This window comes from Cynocephalus volans, chromosome 1 (genome assembly GCF_027409185.1).
Source record: "Cynocephalus volans isolate mCynVol1 chromosome 1, mCynVol1.pri, whole genome shotgun sequence".
Classification (NCBI taxonomy): Eukaryota; Metazoa; Chordata; class Mammalia; order Dermoptera; family Cynocephalidae; genus Cynocephalus; species Cynocephalus volans.
The window spans coordinates 107,116,097-107,138,312 of NC_084460.1; the positions used below are offsets into that span (position 1 = coordinate 107,116,097).

At 39.1% G+C, this 22,216-nt stretch overlaps 1 protein-coding gene across 6 annotated transcripts in view; it reads right to left on the minus strand.

The window, feature by feature from the left end:
• MCF2L2 (MCF.2 cell line derived transforming sequence-like 2) overlaps nucleotides 1-22,216 on the minus strand; it is a 232,239-nt gene that overhangs the window by 83,092 nt on the left and 126,931 nt on the right. For all 6 annotated transcript variants that reach the window (XM_063078277.1, XM_063078295.1, XM_063078315.1 and 3 more), the window contains 3 exons: nucleotides 19,473-19,650; nucleotides 14,607-14,698; nucleotides 896-969 (listed from right to left, as the gene is read on the minus strand). In XM_063078277.1, the coding sequence (XP_062934347.1) occupies nucleotides 896-969; nucleotides 14,607-14,698; nucleotides 19,473-19,650 (344 nt within the window). The remainder of the gene's footprint in view (nucleotides 1-895; nucleotides 970-14,606; nucleotides 14,699-19,472; nucleotides 19,651-22,216) is intronic.

Consider the following 22,216-nt stretch of genomic DNA (forward strand, 5'->3'; position numbering starts at 1 on the left):
TAAAATTATAAAAGTAGGTATGGGTTTTAGTAATAGAAAAGTCCCAAAAGATATACTGTCACTTAGGGAAAACAACAGAACACATCATTACCAAATGGTGCTTTTCAGAGACCCCACTATACACTCTTAGATATGCTGAATTCACTATATATAACTCAAGGATACATTTCAATCAGTAAGAACCCACATACATTTCCTTGAGTATACCTTAAAGTGAAAGAATATAAAGTAGTCTAATTAAACTAATATTGGCTTTAATCAAGGGGTGAGTTCCTAAAGATATTTCTGCATTCATTCTGCAGGAATTTTTCGAGGCCAGGAAAGAGCCAAGCATTATGATAGACCCTGGTGATAAAAGCAGCTCACAAATTAAATGATGTGGGTATAAATAATGTGACAAGTGCTAGAATGAGGGTTAAGATGGGGACTCTGAATAGAAAGGTTTTTTTTAAAAATGAATTTCCCCTTACGCTTTTGGTCTTTACCTCCCAAATTTAGGCTTTCTGAACTGCGTAGCATTCACATGTGTTCAAACACCTTCTTGTAGACCAAAAATAGCATTAAATTTGTATAAATTTTGTCTTTTGGGAACCAAGATCCTTTACATGTGTTTAAACCAATGATTCAATATCAACACTGGTTTACATTTAATATTTCTTGAAATTCCATTTTTTTCAAACACTATCCTTGGAAGCTTGGGTTTATAAGATAATGTTTTCAGGTCTTTTGCTTGTTGCTTTTGTGAGATTCATTAGTTTTATATTTAGGTACATAAATGAAGGTTAGAATATAGAATACTGTGATTTTTATCTGGGAAAGATAAGTGATGAGATTTAAAACAGAATGTATCCTGCACCCTCCCCATCCCAATCCCCCAATGGATCCCCAGTCTTACCTGCTGGGGGAAAGGTCTTCGTGACTGGCAAGCTGCTCCAGCTCATCGTGACTGCTTTCAAGTATTTCTTCATTCTAAAGCGAAAGAAATTTTGGTAGATATTTTGAAGGCTTCTTAATCATATTTTCCTTTCCCCCAATTTCGGTGTTTGGTTTTGGATTTGATTTTCTAGATGAGCAACATATCCCGTTTCTCATACTGCTCTTCCTTGGGTTTTCCCCAACTCTGTGGAGCTGTTAGGAACGTCAAAAACTCATTCTCGGGCCGGACCCGGGGATCACTTGGGAGAGTGTGGCGCTGGGAGCGCCGAGGCGGCAGGGTCGGATCCTATACAGGGATGGCTGAGCGTGGTGCTGACCACACTGAGCCAAGGGTTGCGATCCCCTTACTGGTTTTAAAAAAAAAAAAAACCATTCTCAAAAGCAGATATCCTTTTTCCTTAGTCACAAAGGGCTATTCACATTGTACTCCTCCCTCCTGCATTGATTCATAAAAAAGATTCAGAGTTTGAGCTAGAAAGGATAATTGGATTCAATGTCTCCATGTTTTGCCAAGGAATCAAGGTCTGGAGAAGTTGCGACTTGCCCAAGGCCAGAAAGAGCTAGAGGCAGAGATGAGGGAAGCTCAATGTGGGTTTTTGCAGACTGGTAATCCCAAGTCCAGGTTACCACACCACCTCATCAAGCAGCGGGTTCTTTGGGCAGTATGGAGGAGTGGTCACCAGTGCAGGCTCCAAAGCCAGCTGGTGGTAGGAAGCCCCACTCCACCACTTACCAGCTGCGAGATCTTGGGCAAGCTCACTAAACCTCGCCGCCTCAATTTCCTTACCTAGAATATGGACCCCATGGCACTGGCCTATTGGGTTGTGGTAAGGATTAAATGAGAGTGTGTGTAAATGCTTTATATAGTGCCTGGCAGGCAGGAGGTCCTCAGATGCTGGCTAATTATCTGCTTGTTCCTTATTAGTTAATAATTTTATGAAACTCTCATTGCTATCAATGTATTATACAAATTCTTTTCATTGTTAAAACTATATTTTCTTGAGAGCAAACAGGAATCTTGCCTCTTTTTGAGAATTAAATGCTTAGTGTTATTTTTAAATGAGCCATGCCTATTTAATTTCTGAGAAGTGTGCTAGGTGTTTTAAAATGAATAAAGGGATGAATTCTTACAGTCCATCTTCATGAGACTTTTTTTTATAATGAAAAGTCTAAGTCTTTGAAGTTGTATTTGACAATAGGTTTCTCATTAAATCACTTCTTTTTATTTCAAAGTTTTCCCTATATTTGTTACTGGGACCATTTAAACATTGTAATAATAGAATAAAAGTATTCTAAGAGACTAATGAAAGTGAATATTGATAAAAACTTGTCAGTATTGTGTATGTGTGTGTGTGTGTGTGTGTGTGTGTGTTGAGGTACAAAGACCTACCTCTTAAATTAAAAACCAAATAGTTATTATGGAGCTAATCCTTTATGGTAAAACTTTCTATTCTTAATAGTTCTTTTATTGTACAACAAAATATCTAAGATTTAGAAGCTCAGATTCTCTGAAGTAACTCTTTATTTTCCCATTTATTTATAGCAAACTTAAGTCTCTGAAAGTAAGAGTAAATAATTTACCTGGGATCAAAATACAAACCAGTGAGTGAACAAAGATGAGAAGGTAAATTTTCCTCCGCTCTTAAAAAAGCACTTCCATCTCAATTGATTTTTTAAAATCTTTTGTTTTTAGATCAGGTTTATTGAAGTGTAAGTTACGTATCATAAAATTAACCTTTTATACGCACAATCTTTGTTGCATTTTGATAAATGTCTACAGCCATGAAGCCACCACAATCAAGATATAGAACATTTCATCACTCCCAAATTCCCATATATCTCTTGCAGTCACTGCCCTCCCCTCACCTCCAGCCCTTGGCAACCACTGCTCTGATTTCTGTCCTTATAGTTTTGCCTTTTCCCAAATGTCATGTAAGTGGAATTGCGGAATAAAGTATGTGGCTTTTGGAGTCTGGCTTCTTTCACTTAGCAAAATGCTTTTGTGATGTGTCCCCACTGTAGCCTATCAATAGTCAACTACTTTTTCTTACTGAGTAGTATTCCATTGTATGGATGTACCACAGCTTGTTTATTCTTTTCAATCAATATTTTTAATAATACATTGGAAACATCATTTAAACTTTATAATTCAGGTTGTGATTCTGTTTAAATGAGTTATTTTACATTCTCACAGAAAGAAGTATAGATTCAGAAAAGGACCTCTTGCAAAAGTATTGCTAAGGGAAATTCAATGAGTAAACATAAAGGTTCCTTATAATTAGAAATGGAAGTTGAAGAATGAGCTCTTCCCCAGACTGGGGGATAGATGCCAAATGGGTGAGAGTGACAGGCTGTTGAGCCAGCGGCTAACAAGGCAACTAGAGAGTCCTCTCCCTGGATGAAGAGAAAGCAGTCAAGGTGAGGTAGTTTTATTGCCCACAATGCCAACCACAGAGACAGTAAGTACAAAATGTTCAGTGGACTAACACTGTAGACCCTCAATCTTTTTTGCAGATGTCTTCCCAAATCTGGTATAATATCCTGAAAACAAGCTATCAAATAAAGAAGTATCTGGGATACTAGTTTTGTCAATTCAACTCTAAAATGAAATGGCAATATATATTTTTTCTTTCAAAATAGGATATCATTCTAATAAGAATCTAAATTTTAGTTCCCTCTACCAAACCAATCTAGTTATTTTTATCACACTACCAAAGTTCTTCCTTCACATTTTCTATATAGAGTCGAACTAATTAATATGGCAGTTAATGTTACATTGTATCCTTTTCCAGCTTCCCCTCTGTGATGTTACTAAGCCTGGATTACCCACTAGGCTTTGAACTTCATGATGGATTTTGGACAGGGCCGGCGCCATTGCACACACAATAAGCACCAGCATGAAGTAGCCACCGGCCTGGTCTTCCACTCCAGCACCAAGGCCCTCCCCACTTCCCTTTACGGGAAGCCTCCTGACTTAGAAACAACTTTCCAGCTTCTGCATTGGCGCAGTTCTCCACCCAGTTACATCAACCTAATGGTCCCACCCCCGTACATTTCACACCCAACAGCTAATATAAACCCTCGCAAACCCATGGTTGCTGTTGTCCCCCATTTTCAGGGCAGCCCCAGGCTGTTCCCCACTTTGAGTGCAGCCCAGTAGATTCTTTTCCTTTAATAAAGTTTGATCGGTACCCGGCATCTCGGCTCACTTTCTCTCATTTCAGTCTTATCTATCTTTAAATCCCCGACTTGAAATACAGAGCCTTCTTAAAGAATAACCACTGTTAGTAAAAAAACGAAAACTTGCTCATGATTATGAAATGAATTGTGCTCTTTCCAATTCTACTCATCTATTGTTTGTGGGTGGATTGTAAAGTCTCTTATATCATAATAACCTAGTGATAGAAAAACAGCAATGACTCAAGGTGTAAGTATGGACTCTGCCATCTTTTACACTGAATGATGACGTCTATTTTATAGACTTTTTTTTTTTTAACAATAACATTTAAGGGCCATCTCACTGTCTATAGCTTGACATCATTATCTTCTTTTTTTTTTTTTTAATTTTATTTTGTCAATATACATTGTGGCTGATTATTGCTCCTCTATTTTATAGACTTTTGTCACACACGAGATGCCTGTATGGGCTTGCAGAGTTGTCTTGGCATGGACTCGGGTGTGTCAATCCATGTTCCTGCTGCCACAAGTCAGACTCTTGGTGTGTGGGGGGGGGGCGGTGACTGGTCTGCCAGTCAAGTCTGATGGAATACAACATCAGTACCACTGAGGATGTGATGGGAAGGATCCAAAGCAGATCCTGGGACTGCTTTTTTTTTTTCTTTAATTTTATTTTGTCGATATACAATGTGGTTGATTATTGTGGCCCATTACTGAAACCTCCCTCCCTCCTCCCTCTCCTCCCTCCCACCCAACAATGTCCTTTCTGTTTGCTTGTCGTATCAACATCAAGGAACTGTAGTTATGTCTTCTCCCCCCCCCAGTTTTTTTTTTTTTGTGTGTGTGTGTGTGTGAATTTATTTATTTATTTTTAGTTCCCACCAATAAGTGAGAACATGTGGTATTTCTCTTTCTGTGCTTGACTCGTTTCATTTAATATAATTCTCTCAAGGTCCACCCATGTTGTTGCAAATGGCAGTATTTCATTCGTTTTCATAGCTGAGTAGTATTCCATTGTGTAGATGTACCACATTTTCCGTATCCACTCATCTGATGATGGGCATTTGGGCTGGTTCCAAGTCTTGGCTATTGTAAAGAGTGCTGCGATGAACATTGGGGAACAGGTATACCTTCGACTTGATGATTTCCATTCCTCTGGGTGTATTCCCAGCAGTGGGATAGCTGGGTCATATGGCAGATCTATCTGCAATTGTTTGAGGAACCTCCATACCATTTTCCATAGAGGCTGCACCATTTTGCAGTCCCACCAACAATGTATGAGAGTTCCTTTTTCTCCGCAACCTCGCCAGCATTTATTGTTCAGAGTCTTTTGGATTTTAGCCATCCTAACTGGAGTTAGATGGTATCTCAGTGTGGTTTTGATTTGCATTTCCCGGACGCTGAGTGATGTTGAGCATTTTTTCATATGTCTGTTGGCCATTTGTATATCTTCCTTAGAGAAATGCCTACTTAGCTCTTTTGCCCATTTTTTAATTGGGTTGCTTGTTTTTTTCTTGTAAAGTTGTTTGAGTTCCTTATATATTCTGGATATTAATCCTTTGTCAGATGTATATTTTGCAAATATTTTCTCCCACTCTGTTGGTTGTCTTTTAACTCTGTTAATTGTTTCTTTTGCTGTGCAGAAGCTCTTTAGTTTGATATAATACCATTTGTTTATTTTTCCTTTGGTTGCCCGTGCTTTTGGGGTCGTATTCATGAAGTCTGTGTCCAGTCCTATTTCCTGAAGTGTTTCTCCTATGTTTTCTTTAAGAAGTTTTATTGTTTCAGGGTGTATATTTAATTCTTTAATCCATTTTGAGTTGACTTTAGTGTATGGTGAAAGGTGTGGGTCTAGTTTCATTCTCCTGCATATTGATATCAAGTTCTCCCAGCACCATGTGCTAAATCCTGGGACTGCTTTAATAAGATCCCGCAGTGCGGTAGCTGCAGTGTATACCAATGTTTTGTTAAGGTTTAGACATTTTAGTTATGTTGTAGTGTAGTGTCTTTCAAGGTCTGACCACAGTCCACAAGAAGTATGTTTATATCATATCACACACACACACACACACACACACACACACACACACACACACACACACACACACACACACACACACGAAAAACTTTTTTTTGTTATATTGTAACTGATGTGATACACTTTGTTTTTAAATTCTGCTACCCTTTTCATTCTGTTCTTTTTATTTATTTATTTTTAAATGCTAGTGAACCCACCAAACTGAGTTTACTATCATCATTGTGACCTGTAATTTGAAAACCTCTTATAGCATCAAAAGAACACAAATTGGGTGTAAGGGGCAGCCCTTGATGAGAATTGCTGGCTTTTTATTTTAAAGTAGACTTGGACAAGGCTTTTGCACCTTAGTTATCTCATTTGTAAAATAGGAATAATTACATCAGAGGGTTGATGATAGAGATAATATATTAAAACACTTGGAACAAAGAAGGGCTCAATAAATGGCATGTATGGCTGGCTCTTTAATATCTACCTTGTGCAGATTAAAGGAGGTTATGTAAAGTACACTGCCTGACCCTCAGGAAGTACTGGGCAATAGCAACTTGCTCATGCATGATACGGACCCATATTTCTCACTAGCTAGGAGATGTTTGTTTGCCAAGTCACTCAATCTCCCTGGACATCCATTCTCTTCTGGGTAAAATAAGGGAAATGTGTGATTTGGTTATGAAATGTCCCTTTGCTTATAATACAAAATACCAAGGTAGATGCTATTGCCAAAGTACTTTCGGGAAAATTTTACATTACCCTTCCTGGAAAGCTCAAGGAGGAAGAGGGCATATTCAAGTAAAAGCTTGCATATCTGCTTCTTTTATTCAAATACAGTAGTGAACCAAGAAAACTGACCATAGACCAATCCACCAATTACGGCTATATTTCTTTGTTAGGGCTTCCTTAGGAGCCTTCACTGAATTATAAAATGATACTCCTTCAAAGTAGGGCAAGAATAGTTTCCTGAAATCATATCCTGTTTCCAGTCAGTCACTCTGACTTAGCGTTGCCCCCAGGGTACACCTGAGGAGGGGAGGTTTCTCAGCCAGCTGGCACTGTAAAAGGGAACCAACTCATAAGCCGCCTCATGGAAAGCCAATCAAGGGGGCCGGCCCTCTCCTTTACAGTCATTTTATCCTGAAGAAAAAGGGTGGCCACGAAGACAGGGAGGTTAGGGACTGCCCAGGGCCCAACATCGCTCTGCTTCCCCCCATCTCCACCCCAGCTTCCCTTCAGTTTCGAAGTGATGAACCAACACTCAGGTTCTCCAGTAGCACTTGAGTGCTGACTTCTTATGTCTTCTCAACAAGCTAATATAACCTAAGTGTTCTGTCACCACTATATTTTGAAGAAATACATGCTTTCCAAATGGAAAAATAGGCCAAGTTTCTAGCCTGAAGGAATTTTGTAAAAAAATTGTATTTCATTTCTTTGAAGAATATATAAATCTTTTTAAAACTTATATTTCAAAAGGTATCAAGAGCTAAATTTCAATTGATTTTTCTTCCCTAAAGGGAAGATAGCAACCTTTAAATAGAATCAAATTAGTTTTTCCCTGAAGTTAAATGATTTCACTTTATGATTTTTAGGAATGTGTGGAAAGCAATTTCAGTTCCAACTCTTTTAAAGCAACGGTATCTGATAATTTCAGGTGAAAGTATTATTTACTACATTATCACATTTTTTAAAAAGAGGAGCCATTAGACCTAATTTTGAGAGAGAAAAGGTAAGGCAGATATCAAGGGGCTATACCACCCTCCTATTTAAAGTATAAAGAGTGATCATGAAATGTTAAAAGTTAGGCATTTTCTGGTCTTGTAAATTACATTAATTAATTATGTAAATTAATTATGAAAATGACAAGTAAACCAAAGAGGTATGTTAAGTAAGAAACACTGAATAATTAACAGAATTATCTCTACCAAATGGGGTATAGGGAAAATCACGGGAAAGAAAACCTCTGAGCCTCCGGAACGGGTGGCCCTGCCTTCTCTACATTGCTGGAAGTGCTGCGGGTTTTTTTTGTTGTTTGTTTGTTGTTTGTTTGTTTGTTTGTTTGTTTTGAGACTCAGTGAGTTCTCATAGGAAGAACTTCTGAAAAGCAGGAATCACCCAGAGAATCCACCCTCTCTGATCTGCCTAGTTTGTGTCATCCCCCTGGCCCTTTCCAGCCCTTCTTTTCCTATTTTTCATTTTCGTTGCCTGCTAAAGCCACTGCTTAAAGACTCCTTTGTGTAATTGGACAGTCAGTCACTTTTTAAAATGGCAAGTATTTCCAGGAGAGTTAAGGGGCTGTGGATTACCCGTTACTGTGCATTGCTACAAACTAGCTTGTTCAGATGGTCTCCTACCTCTAGCCCAGATCAGCTTCATTGGGAAGGAGCTTCCAAGAGGGAAGGGAGGTGAGAGGAAGGTTATTAAACATTTTATAGACTGAAGAAGCCCTTTGGACAGGAAGGGCAGGCTTGAGGAAATGGGAAATGATTACAGAAAGATAAGGGGACGGGTCCCAAATGCAAACTCCACCAATTTCAAAAATTTCCCAGGGTCTCTTTCATCTAAGATCTTGAATTTCCCAGCTAGTGTTGTTAGTTATTAGTTCAATTTTCGAACTGGTTAAATTGGCTTTTATAGGCTGGACTAATACTCTATATTTTGTTTATGGGATAAATGTCTTCTTAAACTGACTGCAAACATTGTTTTAACAATGAATTGCATGTCTGTAATCCTGTTTAAAATATCAGAAAGTGAGGAATATGTTACATGGTACCTTTTCCCATTCCCAAACCAAGAAAATCTAAAGAATAAGCGAGCCATGGAAAAGAAGTTGCCTATACATCCTGAGTTTTCTCAGGTGGTTTGATTTCATGTGATTTTAACCTCAATGCACACAATCAATGTAAATTTAATTTTTATGTCTGTAAATCTTAACACAAATGCAATAATAAATCTGATAAGTGCTTTATCATGCCAATCTTTGGCTCAGCAAATTTGGTCCCTAAGCTAGTTCACAAAAAATTTCCACATAGCTACAAGGTCAATGGGTTGACTGGCCTACTGTCACTGAAGTGAGGAGGGATGCAGCCTCCAGGGTGGCTTTAGCCCCACTGACAGAAACAGAGGATGGAGGCTGCTGTTACAGATTTACGAGACTCCCCAAAGCTGGACTGAGCATTCGTAAGTCCTTACTTCCTACTGCTCCTACTGAGTACTTTATCTGGGCCAACAAATTCATCCCATAAGAAATCCAAGATGGAAACCTCAAAGATATCTTCAATATCTTCCTTTCCTTCCCTATTTAACCTTTTCCTTTATCTTCTCTGCCTTGATCTACTCCTTCCTTCATCAAACTTTCTCTGAGAGTCTACTGTGTTCCAAGCACCGGGAAGAACATCTGGGCCAATAGATATGATTTCTGCCCAAACCCTTTTTGTTACTGCCACTAGTAAGTTCTCACCACTGAAGTCTCACCTAGACTGTGACAACTACTGCCAGTCGGACAGCTTGCCTGCCTTCATCTAATCCACGCTTCATTATCTACCAGAGTTATCTTTCCAATACACAGGTGCTCTCCTCCTGTCAACAATCCACAACCAAGGCCTTCAGTCACCTGTCTCTGGTCTGTCTTCCCAGCATTCTCAAACCATTCCCAAAACAGCCTATGCCCCTTTAGGCTTCTGAGACTGTAAACCCTTCCCCATCCTGGAATGCCCTTCTCTGTCTTACCCACTTTCCAAAGTTGCATTCATTCTGTAGAGTTCAAATGCTACCTCCTTTGTAAGCCATTCCCAATATCCTTGTTATAAACTGCTCCCTCTTCTGCCCTCAGAGTACTGCAGATTTGTCATTCTACCTTGTGTTATAAATTATTAGAAATATGTTGTTTCCCTCATGAAATTTGCAAGTTTTCTAAGTTTAAGCCCAATAATAGAATTGTTTTCACATGAGCCAGAGCAACTGCCCTTATATATATATATAATATACATATAATATATTATACATTATATATATAATATATATAGGAAGGAACTGAATTTGGCCCCTGGTCTGTTATTATATATATAATATATATAATATATTATATTTATTATATATATAATATATATAATATATTATATATATTATATTCAATTGAGCTGAATAAGCTGCCCAAATTGGATCTATCACATATTTTAGTCATGTCAATTTTTTACTGGTCAAAGATCAAGGTCAACAGTGATCTTAACATTATTCTCTCCTTTTTCTTATTCAATCCCCTCAGTGAAAAATACATTCTCATAGCTTAATATAATCACCACTTCACTCCCCTAAATTTTAGACCCTGTATTGGCCTGAGATATCCACATCCAACTTAATGAGTCTCCTTTATCCCAAATCCTCATGGCCTACAAATGAAGCCTCTAGGACAATGTTACAAAAATGTTGTCTTTGTACCACCTGCATTCTTGTTATCAAACATGCAAGTTAAAAATTCAGATTCTTGGGCCTTACCCTAGACCTCCTTAATCAGAATCTCTGAGGGTGGGGCCTAGGAATCTGCATTACTCATAAGCATCTCAGGGCTGCCGTACACAGGAAACCTCGAGAATCTTCATTCTGGAAAGTCGTCAGAGAGCTTGGTTAGGGGCTGCCTCAAGGATGTGGTGGAGTCCCTGAATCTCCTCTTGGGGTCTCAGATATCATAAGGTGAGCACTGAAATGTGCTTATAGTTCATATAGTTCTGGTGTTGAGAATCAGAAAGCTTTTGGGATTCAAAGCAGTGAGAAGACAAGGAACTGAATCTGGCCCCTGGTCTGTTATTATTTGGCAAAAAGGTACATATTCAAAATTAGGAGAATCCCATTTAAGGCGTGCATGTGACCTTCCTTCAGCTTCCTCTCATCTTTTACACAGAACATTCTGCCTATAAACGTAAGGTTAAATGAGGGACTAAAATTCACTAAGAACCTGCTCTGTGTCAGGCATTGTGCTAGGCGCTCTCCACGTATTTCTCATTTAATCAACCACCTGTGAAGTTGCTATTCTTTACGCCCATTTTGCAAATTTAGTAAATTTAGGGTACTAGATATTAAGTAAACTGGTAGTTAGATAGATTAAGTAAATAATCATGCAGGTAAGTTAGGTCGATAAGTAAATGGCTAGATTAATAAACTGCTAGTTTCAGATCCCAGCTCCACCATTTACTAGTTGTATGACCCTCGAGGAAACTCAACTTCTCAGAGCCTCACCAGCACGCTGACAACAGGGGAAACATTATGTCCTCACAAGGTACTGGGGACTGGAGATGAAATCAGGTACACACAGCACCCACTACAGTGACTGGCCCTTGATCAGTGTTAGCAACCCTCCTCTCACTTCTCCATTCTAGACCTTGCTTTTAAAAAAAAAAAAAAAAAAAGTATTAGGGTGTCTATTTGCTCAGAAGCCTGAAAAGGCCTCTGCTACTTTAGCAGGTTCTCAGGAACACTGTTAGCTCTTCCTTTATCCTGTGAGTCCACATTTGGGAAAAAAGAAATTCTCGCCTGTGGCTTCTTTCCAGCTTGCAAAGAGGCTGTGACGTGAGCAGCCAGGGAGAGCAGCTCCGTGAGTCACGCTTTCAGCTTCCAGTTGGAGACGTGAAGAACAGGAAACAGCCACACCACTACTGCCAACAGCCACAGTGAATCTCCGCCACCGCTGGGCTTTCCCAGATGACGTCAGTGAGCCCAGCATGTGGCAGCACCGTCACCAGACGGCCCAAGGAGAGTGTCAGCCAGTGTCGAGTTTAGGTTGTCAAGTTCCTGAGAATTGGCTTTCTTTGGAATTACTTCTCTCATGATGATCAAATCACGTCATGATTTTAGTTGCAGGTAGTGAACATCAGTGACTTGAGTAGCAATTGTGAATGGTTTTGGTTCTAGCTATTTTTTTTTCTCTGACTATTTACTGTTGAGGGCAAGGGGTGGCATTTATCACAATGTTATGATTCATGCTACTAAACTGGCTGGGATTTCATTTCATCTCTAAGTTCTAGGCCTAAGGCCAAAAGGATATCAGAATTGCCACCTGAGTCAGACACATGCTCTCACCATCCCCTGGGCAGTGGCCACGAAACACAAGCAGCAATGATTGTTCTTGATGTTAGTTGGCCGCCTTGTCCCCCTTTGAATAATCCACACAGACATGAATCGAAACCTCTTTCTCTAACCTACCTTTTTCTTACTGCTTTTCTTACATATTTTGGAATGATAATTTCCCTGATTATATTACCCAACTTGTGAAATACTAATTGCGTTTATTGGTCCTAAATTCATTTCTAAGTCGAGGATTGAGGGATTTTTGAGTACAAATCTACTTTCTCCCTGCTCATGTTGTTCGTGACATTAGGAGTTCTGCTTACATTTCTTCTCATAGCCTAGGTCTTCATAAGCAGAGGTCTGACCAGCCTCTGTTCCTAGCCTGCCTCCTCCCCCACCTTGACTATTCACATACATGTTGCTGTGGGAAAAGCTCTTCATCAATTACATTAACGTGTCAACGGTGAGGGAAAAAACCACTAAAACACAGAAGGACGATTTTAACATGTACTAGTGCTTGCTGAACAGTACCCATACGGTTGGTGACCTGCCAAACACAGGGGGATAGCATCTTAGCAGGATGGACCTGGAGTATAAATTAAATCAACAACATAGCAGAAGAGGGAAGAAACCCAAAGTCCTGTGGCTAGAGCTTCTTGGATTCTTCTCAACACTTTACAAGCCTATAGGCCTCTGATTCTACCCCATCCCTGCTCCTGCATTGTCTACTTTTTTCTTTTACAACAAATGAAACAATAACACTTGTATTTATTATTCACAATTATTGAAAAAACTCACTTTAATTTGGATTCTTTTATATGAGAACTTACATGTACCTAAAACTCTCATGGCATCTTTATAAAGTGTGCAGGTCATAACCATTTTGTCTGAAGATGGGCAAAGTAAGTCACAGAGATATGAAGTGAGTTCAAATCACATCATGGGTCAATGAGTTCAGGAGACAAATCTGGGCTCTGTGCTCGTGACACAGTCCTCAGTTTCAGAGACGACATTCTCTCAGAAGTTAAGGCTGCAGAAAAGGACAGCTAATGTTCACTTTTGAAGATGACCACAGTTAAACCCTTTTAATATCACTTAAGGATTCCACAGAATTCATGAGTGTCAAATCAGGGGAAGTTCCATTATGTTTACCCATTTCAAAAATTTGCTGTTTGCTTTTTTAAATGGCTGATCAAGACAGTATAAAAGGGCAAACTGTCTCCTACCTCAGGTAGACGTGGTGATGTAATTCCTCCAACCATGAGGGATTTGGAAACGCTAATGGTAACATCCTAAACTGCCCAGAATACAGAAGGGTGACTAAACAAAATTGGCAGAGGAATGAAACTTTCTCTCTGTAAGAAAAGTATGTGACAACTCTAGTTCCCACACTGTTTCTGCCTCCAGGAAGAAAAGCCTAAGACTTACTTTCTGCCTGACTCCTTAATGGTCAGTGGAGTTCCTGAGGGGTCCTATATTCAGATACATTAGGGATTGATAGTGGAACAAAACTGTTGCTGAAGTTCATTTGAGCCCATGATCTACTGTCCTCTGCTTTCAGAACCATCAACCAGTCAGATATTTAATTTTCAGTGAGGAAGGGGAAAGGAAACTCCTTCTGAGGTTGCTATACAGGAACATATATTCACAATTCATTTTACTTGAGTTTCTAAATATAATGTTACTTTAAAAAGTACTTGATGATTTTCAAAACTTTCATTTTATGCTCAACACAGTTTCAAGAGGTAACTTGTTTCTACCATTTTTACAGACAGGAAACTGAGGTTTAGAGAGATTATGTTGCTTAAACTAAGGTCTGCCTGATTTTACAACTTATGCTTTTCTTTCTTTTACTTTTATTTTGAAATAATTATGTAGAGTTGCATGAGGTTGCAAAGAAATGTACAGGGAAGTCCCATGTACCCTCCCCCAAACTCCTCCAATGTTCACATCTTATGCAACTATAGTATAATAACAAAACCAAAAAATTGACATTGCCACAATCCACAGAGCTTATTCAAACTTCACCAGTTCTTCATGCACTTGTGTGTGTGTATGTAACTCTATGCGATTTTGTCATGTTCTTTTTTATATGTGAACCACATACTGTTCTATCAATTTAGAATATGAAGTCAGATTATAGGAATGAATAAAATGACTTTTCCTTCAATAAAAAAGTATCTACAAACAATCATATACATGACCACTCAGTTTTCATTTCTAGTTCCAATTAAGAAGAAAGAAAAGGAAGAAAGGGAACAAATTCTACAAAGCTCAGCTCTGTGCTAGGTGCCTTTATGGGCACATCTTCTGGAGTTGATGACAGGTGTACAAAAGGGGAACACAATTGTTGATTTATGGATAATTATGTCAGAAATTTCCATCAGCAAAAGAAAAGTGATTTTACCTTGACTTCAAATTTAGTCTCATCATCTTCCTTCTCTAGGGAGTTCAAATCTGTCTCTGTATAAGGTGCCTCAGATGTTCTCTGAGGAGGAGCTAGAGGGAAAAAGAAAACCTGACATTAAATTGGTTATATTGCAGAGTACTCTGCCTGACTTGGACCGTAGCTGGACCGTGTTGACGTGATTGACTAGCAAAGCTTCACTGAGCTGCTGCGGTGCTTTCCTAGGTAGGGATGAAATTGGAGGTGAAGAAGAGATGCAGAAGAGAAACAGAGTCCTTAACTCCAGGACTTGACATTTGAGCCAAAGAGACAAAAGTCACACCCAACACCACATGAAACATCAAACCACAACGAGTCAGTAAATATAATGTGACAAGAACAACAGGGTTTCCATCATTCCTACTTTCAAGGCCCAGCTAAAAGGCCACCTTCTTCGTGAAGTCTTCCCTGTTACAAACTTCATGGCTTCTTTCGTGCACTGCAGCTTTAGCATGCATCACTTGTACTCCGTAATCTTGCACTTGATGTTGTTCTTGGATTACAGGACTAGATTATGTTCTAGGAACCACATTTTATTGAATATGTCTTTCCATTATAAAGGTAACTAATTTGTGCTTATGGTAGAAAATTTGAAAAATACTAAAATCTTACATTTATTTATGCACTCTCTTACACACACACACACACACACACAATCATACTGCGCTTACATTATAAGGGGATTCCCTGCCTGCCCTGGCCAGAAGAAGGAGTGTTGCTAATAGAATCACGTAATGGATTTAAAACTGATGGAGCCACGTTTATTAGTGGATGAGGTGACTGTGACAGACTCAGTTAGCTGACTGAGGAGGGAATCAGACTGTCTTGTTCTTGTTCTCTTCCCGTCACTCTACCACCCCTCTCTCCTTCCCACAGTGCCTTCAGACACCTGGGGGATATCCTTTCTTCAGGCTCCATGGCTCCATCTGGGACTTGGGGAGGAGAAGCCCTGGTTAGGCCTTGAGGCTTCCTAACTCACTTTACCAGCTTTACTCAGTATCAGGGGTGACAGCTACAAGGCTAATAGGTAAGCGGTACTTTGAGATCTTATTTGTCACCATCACCACCTTTGTGTGTACTTCTCCCTTGGGAAACTCACAGGATACACGTGATTAACTCGAGGCAGGATTTGAACATTTCTAGGTCCCATGGCCAAAGTGCTATCTATCACCACCAATATATCACCCTGATTCTTATCTCTGGTAAACGTGATAAAGGTTGACCATCTGCCCTCCAGAGGCCCCTCCAAGCCCTCAGATTCTGTAAAGCGACTGGAAGCAGCTTGGGCTTTCTATGGGTTTTTCATAGATGTTATGTAGAAATCTACAGTAAAGTTCACTGTTTGCTGCCCCAGGTTATATGATCACTGAAGGTACTTCTTAATAATGGACAATGCTTTGGGCACCTCACTTTCTGTAGGATCTCTGTGAAATGAGGGATTCCAGGCACAATAACTGATAATAGAAATGTATGGGCTACAACTAGTGACACCTATGGCTGAGAAGTACTTGTCTTTGATGCTGTAAGTAGAGTGAAGTGGTTAAACAGGCAGGGCCACAGAAGCCAGCATTCAAATCTTGCTCTTCCATGCATGAGACGCACATTATCAGAGTAATCTCTGTGCCTGAGCTTCCTCATTTTTAAAGTGGGGAATAAAGAGAAAGCTTACAGTTATCGGCTTGTTATAAGGCTTTTAATGAGTTAATATGCACAAAGTGTGTAGATTATGGTAAGTGCTCAATATATTTTAGCTATCATTATAGCCACATGGCATTAAAAAGTTTTTTTCACATTCCTTATGAACTTCAGAGACATTAAACATTGTGTACCCAAGGTACCCAGCTAACAAGAGTCAGAGCTGAGATTACCACTCTCATCTTTAACCTCCTCCACCCACCTTCCTTATACTGTGAAATGCCATTGTTTATCTTGGCACGGACTCAGCTGCTAAGGGATCAGACAAATGCATTTGAAAATCCTGTTAGTGACCCACCTGTGTGCACACTCAGTAGTTACCCTCCAAGAATAGGAGTGTAGGACCATTGCCCAAAATGAGCTAGTTGCCTAACCCAGGTCAATAAAAACCTGTTTAAAGATCTGTTTGCCCTGAGAAGAAGCATTATCTCTTACGAAATCTTGTGTTTGAAAAGCTGAGGAACAAGTTATCATTCCTGCTTTATTTACTCAGAACAAACAGACATGCCTCGAAACCATGAGTGAGGCCAGGTCACAGAAGTGAACATAGTTTAGTCTGAGGAAAGAACCAAGTTCTGTTTCCAGCCAACTAAGAACACTCTCCATGTGAGTGTGCGTGTCTCTGGTGTGTGTGCTAAGGGTGTCTAAGTGTGCACGTGTATGACAGTCTTTTAAAAAAAATTATTGAAACATTATTGTGCATACTTACGGGGTATAGAATTATATTTCAATACATGTATACAATGTGTACTGATCTATTCAGGGTAATTAGACTATCCATCATTGCAAAACTTAATCATTTCTTTGTGAAGAGAGTGTCTTTGCATAGAAAAATTCAGGAAAGAAATGCACTAAACTATTATCAAGGCTTACTTCCAAAAAGTGATGGAGACAGGGGACTGTAAATCGTACTAAGAGGGGAATCACCAAAAGACCCCATACTTTTCAGATGATCAAATACTGAAAGAATTTGTTGTCAACAGATTTCCCAACAAGAAATGCTAACTGAAGTTCTTTACCCTGAAGAGAAATGACACAATATGGTAATTCAGATCTATAATAAGGAATAAAGAACACCAGAAATGGTGAACAAGAAGGTAAATATAAAAGATGATACATGAGGGTATTTCAAAAAGTTCATGGAAAAACAATTAAAAGATAATATGAATCTTTCCACAAACTTTTTAAAGTACTCTCATATGCATATATTTTTCTTCTTTTCTCTTAATTTCTTTAAAAGATATGATTATTTAAAGCAAAAATTATAATACCATAGTGGGGGATTTAACATACATACATGTAATATTTATGATAGGAGTAGCACAGAGGATGGGTGGGGGGCATATGAAACTTGCAAATTTCCTATATTTCGCATAAAGTGGTATGATACTAACTCAAATTCAATTGTGATAAAGGGATGTGTATGATAATCCCTAGGGAAACATGGGGGATGGGGGGTGACAACGCAAAGAGGCATGCTAACAAGCCAGCAGAGGAATTAAAACCAAATGCTAAAAAACATTTGCTAACCCAAAAGAAGGCAGGAAAGGAGGAATAAAAAACACCTGAGACAAATAGACAAGAAGTAACAAAATAGCTAAATCCGACTATATCAATCATTACATTATATGAAAATGGACTAAACACTCGAATTACAAGGCAGAGATGAACAGAATTATTGAAAAACCTAAGACCAACTATATGCTGCCTACCAGAAATATAATTTGAATACAAAGAGAGAAGAATGGAAAAGATACATCATACCAACACTAAGCACAAGAAAGCTGGAATGGCTGCTACATTAATATCAGACAAAAAAGACAAAGAGTATTATTAGAAATAAGGAGGGAAGAAAAGACATTTCATAATTATGAAAGGGCTAATATGTCTGGACGACATAAAAATTATGAATGTGTATGTGCTTAATAACAGAGCTTCACAATACATGATGCAACAAATGATCTATACATCATTTCCAAGAGCAGTCTATACCAGAAACGTACTGTTGTTTTAACATTTGAAAATAAATCATTATAATCGACCATATTAACAAATAAAGGAGAAAAACCATATGATCATCTCAATATATGTACCAAAAAGAACATCTGAAAAATTCAACAATCATTCAGGATAAAAACTCTCAAAAAACTAGGAATAGAAGGAAATTTCCTCGATCTGATAAAAGGTATCTGTGAAAAACCTACAGCTAACATCAAACTTAAGGGCAAAACATGAACTCTTTCCCCAACAAGGAAGTCTCCTCTCACCACTTCTGTTTGGTATTGTACTGGCTGGAGGTCCCAGCCATTATAACACAAGGCGGAAAAAAGCATAAAGATTGAAACAGAAGTAAAATTATCCCTATTTACAGATGACATAATTGTATTTCTATACCTAAATATATTCTTATTATTAGCTTTATATAGTAAATCCTGTTTACTGTAGGGTTAAAAAAAAACATGAAATGCCTAAGATCCTTACATTCAAAACTACTACATTGTTGAGAGAAATTAAAGATGGCCTATATGTGGAGAGTTATAGCATTCATGAATTGTAAGATTCAGTATTGGTAAAATAATAGTCCTCCCCAAATTGATCCATATATTCAATGCAATTCCAATCATAATCCCAACAGAAAATGAAAGTTGTTTCTAAAATTTATATGGAACTGAAAAGGACCTAAAATAGCCAAAACAATCTTGAAAAATAACAAGGTGAAACACTTATATTATCTGATCTTAAGGCTTACTAATAAGCTAAAATAATCAAGACCATGTGGGATTGGTAGAAGGACTTTTTTAAAAAAAATCTTTCTGAAGAACCAATTTTACCACTCCATTGCTAATAAATTATCAGCCTTTTAAAGGCCCTTAATGGAGTTTATTTTATGCTAATGTTATTTGTGCATTTGTATTATTCCTTTACTAGACTGTGAGCTTCTCCTGTAAACAGGCACTTAGTGTTATCTAAATGTTTATAACTCATCAATGTCTGCACTATGCCATATTTATAGTTTGTTTTAAATAACATCTGTCAAAACCATGACCATTATCCATCTCAATCACAGTCTCAACCCTGATGGGTGCTGATGAAACACAAAGCCACAAAACTTCCTTCCCCCAAATAACCTACCCAAGGCGCAGGGCTGGCTGGTTTTCGGTGACACCCATTTTGGAGAAGACTCAGGATGGGGGGCCACGGGTTGCACTGGGCGAGTCTGCTTGGCTGCCAGTTTCATCAGACTCACTTGTCTCCTGTGAAATATTTCTTGCACATCGCTCAGCTTCTGCAGGACTTTCTGGGCTTTGGCCTGCAGTAACAAAAGCAAATCACAATGAATATGTCTCTCTGAGCTGAGCCTGAGGACATGAAGGATTCTCCTTCTCCCAGGTTCCCCACTCCCCCACCACTGCCTCCCTCTGGTGACCCTGCTCTGGGCATCCTTATGCAAGTCACTGCACATCTTGCCACACTCCAGAACTGGGTTCCTAAGAGTCTGCGTCTCCCACTTGAGACTCTTGAGGGCAATGACCACTTACGGTATCTCCAGTACCTGGAACACTGTGTGGCACAGGTAGTGCTCAGTAAATGTTGGTTGAGTGGATCAGTGTTCACTAAGCCATGTCTATTAAGAGTAGGAAAGGATGCCACAGGACACGGATGAAGGGCATCAGGCCAATGTACAAAACAGGAGGATTCCAAAATAAGAAAGGTACCCTGAATAAGAGCCCAGATGGAGAAAAGATTTGAAGTGTTCTAGGGGAAAGAACTGGTTAAATTCTGAGGCAGGATCTAGGGAATCACGAAGCACCTGCAATAAAAGGGATACACACTTAAAATTTTGTTCTGTGTGACCCCTTCTCTCTATATAAATAGGAAACAAGAAACGGAGGAAATGCCAGAGGAAAGATGGAGCTTACGGATGTTCCCTTAACCAACTACATGCTCCGTGACAAGGCTCAGGAAAACAGGAAACAAGACAAGGAAGTCTGTGAGTTACACAAAGGCCCGCATTCAGCTCAATACACTTCCTCTGGCCCTACTTCTAGTGGGACATCCCTCCGCCTCTGGTGGGTCAGGGGAAGTGGGTAGCCTTTTCTTTGTCATACTGACTCTGACACCTGTCTCCTGGATGATTTTAACCACCAAAGAAGGGACCCAGAATCAGAAGAGCTGAACCACCATAAGCCATGCAGGGTACTCTGAGGATGACTAATTCCTAAAGTGCAGGCTCAGCACATACCCAGGGAGGTTGGCACATTTTGCAACCAGAAAAGTAAACTTGTCTTTTTTATGCTGTGCCATTATCTAAAGAAAAGAGCAAAGAGCCCTGAGGCTGGATTTAGAGCAAACGGGCTTCCACAGCACTGGGATGTCAGCTATAGAACAACTGGTCCCCTGTAGCCTGAGGGCCTATCGAGGCTGACCTCTGGACCAAGATCTGCAGCTGGTCTCACTCTTTGGGGTGGCGTCTCAGAGTCCAGACCTGTTTGGTCCAATACAGTAACCACTAGCCACATGTGGCTGTTGAGCACCTGCAATGCAGCTAGTCTAAACTGAGATGTGCTATAAGTATAAAGTACACACTGGATTTTGAAAATTCAGTATGGAAAAAGAACGTAAAATATTTTATTAATTTTTATACTGACTATATATTTAAATAAAATTTTGGATAGAGGTTAAATAAAACATTAAAATTGATTTCACCTGTTTCTTTTCATGTTTTAAAATACGGCTATTAGAAAATCTGAAATTACATATGTAACTTGCACTATATTTCTATTGGACGGTGCTGGTCTAGATCAAGGGTCAGCAATCTTTTTCTGTAAAGGACCAAATTGTAAATACTTTAAGCTTTGCAGACCATCTGCAACTACTGAATTCTGCTGTTGTAGCATAAATGTAGCTTTAGATAACGAATAACTGATGGCTATAACTGTGTTCCACTGAAACTTTGTTTTTTAAAAATTCATTATTTTGTTTTATTTTATCACTACACAGTATAAACATTTCTCGTGGCCCTTTACCAATTTCTCCATAATCTGCCCTCCCCCATCCCCTTTCCCAACTCTGGCGTCCTCAGTTCTGTTCTGTCCTTATGAAAGTTAAATGAATTATTGTGATTGTTGTATCTTTCTTTCTTTTCAGCTCCCACTTATGAGTGAAGACATGTGGTATTTCTCTTTCTGTGCGTGGCTTATTTCACTTAACACAATTTTCTCTAAGTTCATCCATGTTGCTGCAAATGGCAGAATTTCATTCCTTTTTATGGCTGAGTAGTATTCCATTGTGTATATATGCCACATTGTCCTTATCCAGTCGTCCATCAATGGACATGTACATTGGTTCTAATTCTTAGCTATTGTAAACAGAGGTGTGATAAACACGGGAGTGCAGGTATCCCTTCAAGATGATGATTTTCATTCCTTTGAGAATGTACCCAGCAGTGGGATTGCTGGATTGTATGGCAGTTCTATCTGTAATTGTTTGAGGAAACTCCATACTGTTTTCCATGATGGCTGCACTGATCCCACCAACAGTGTAGGAGGATTCCCCTTTCTCTGCATCCTCACCAGCATTTGTTATTCTCTGTCTTTTTGATACTAGCCAGTCTAACTGGCCTGAGGTGATATCTCAATATGGGTTTGATATGCATTTCCCTGGTGCTTAGCGACGTTGAGCATTTTTCCATGTGTCTGTTGGCCACTTGTACATCTTCCTTTGAGGAATGCCTATTCAGCTCCTTTGCACATTTTTAAATTGGGTTACTTGTTTTTTTACTGTTAAGTTGTTTGGGTTCCTTGTCTATTCTGGATATTGATCCCTTGTCAGATGCATAGTTTTCAAATATTTCTCCCATTCTGTAGGTTGTCTCT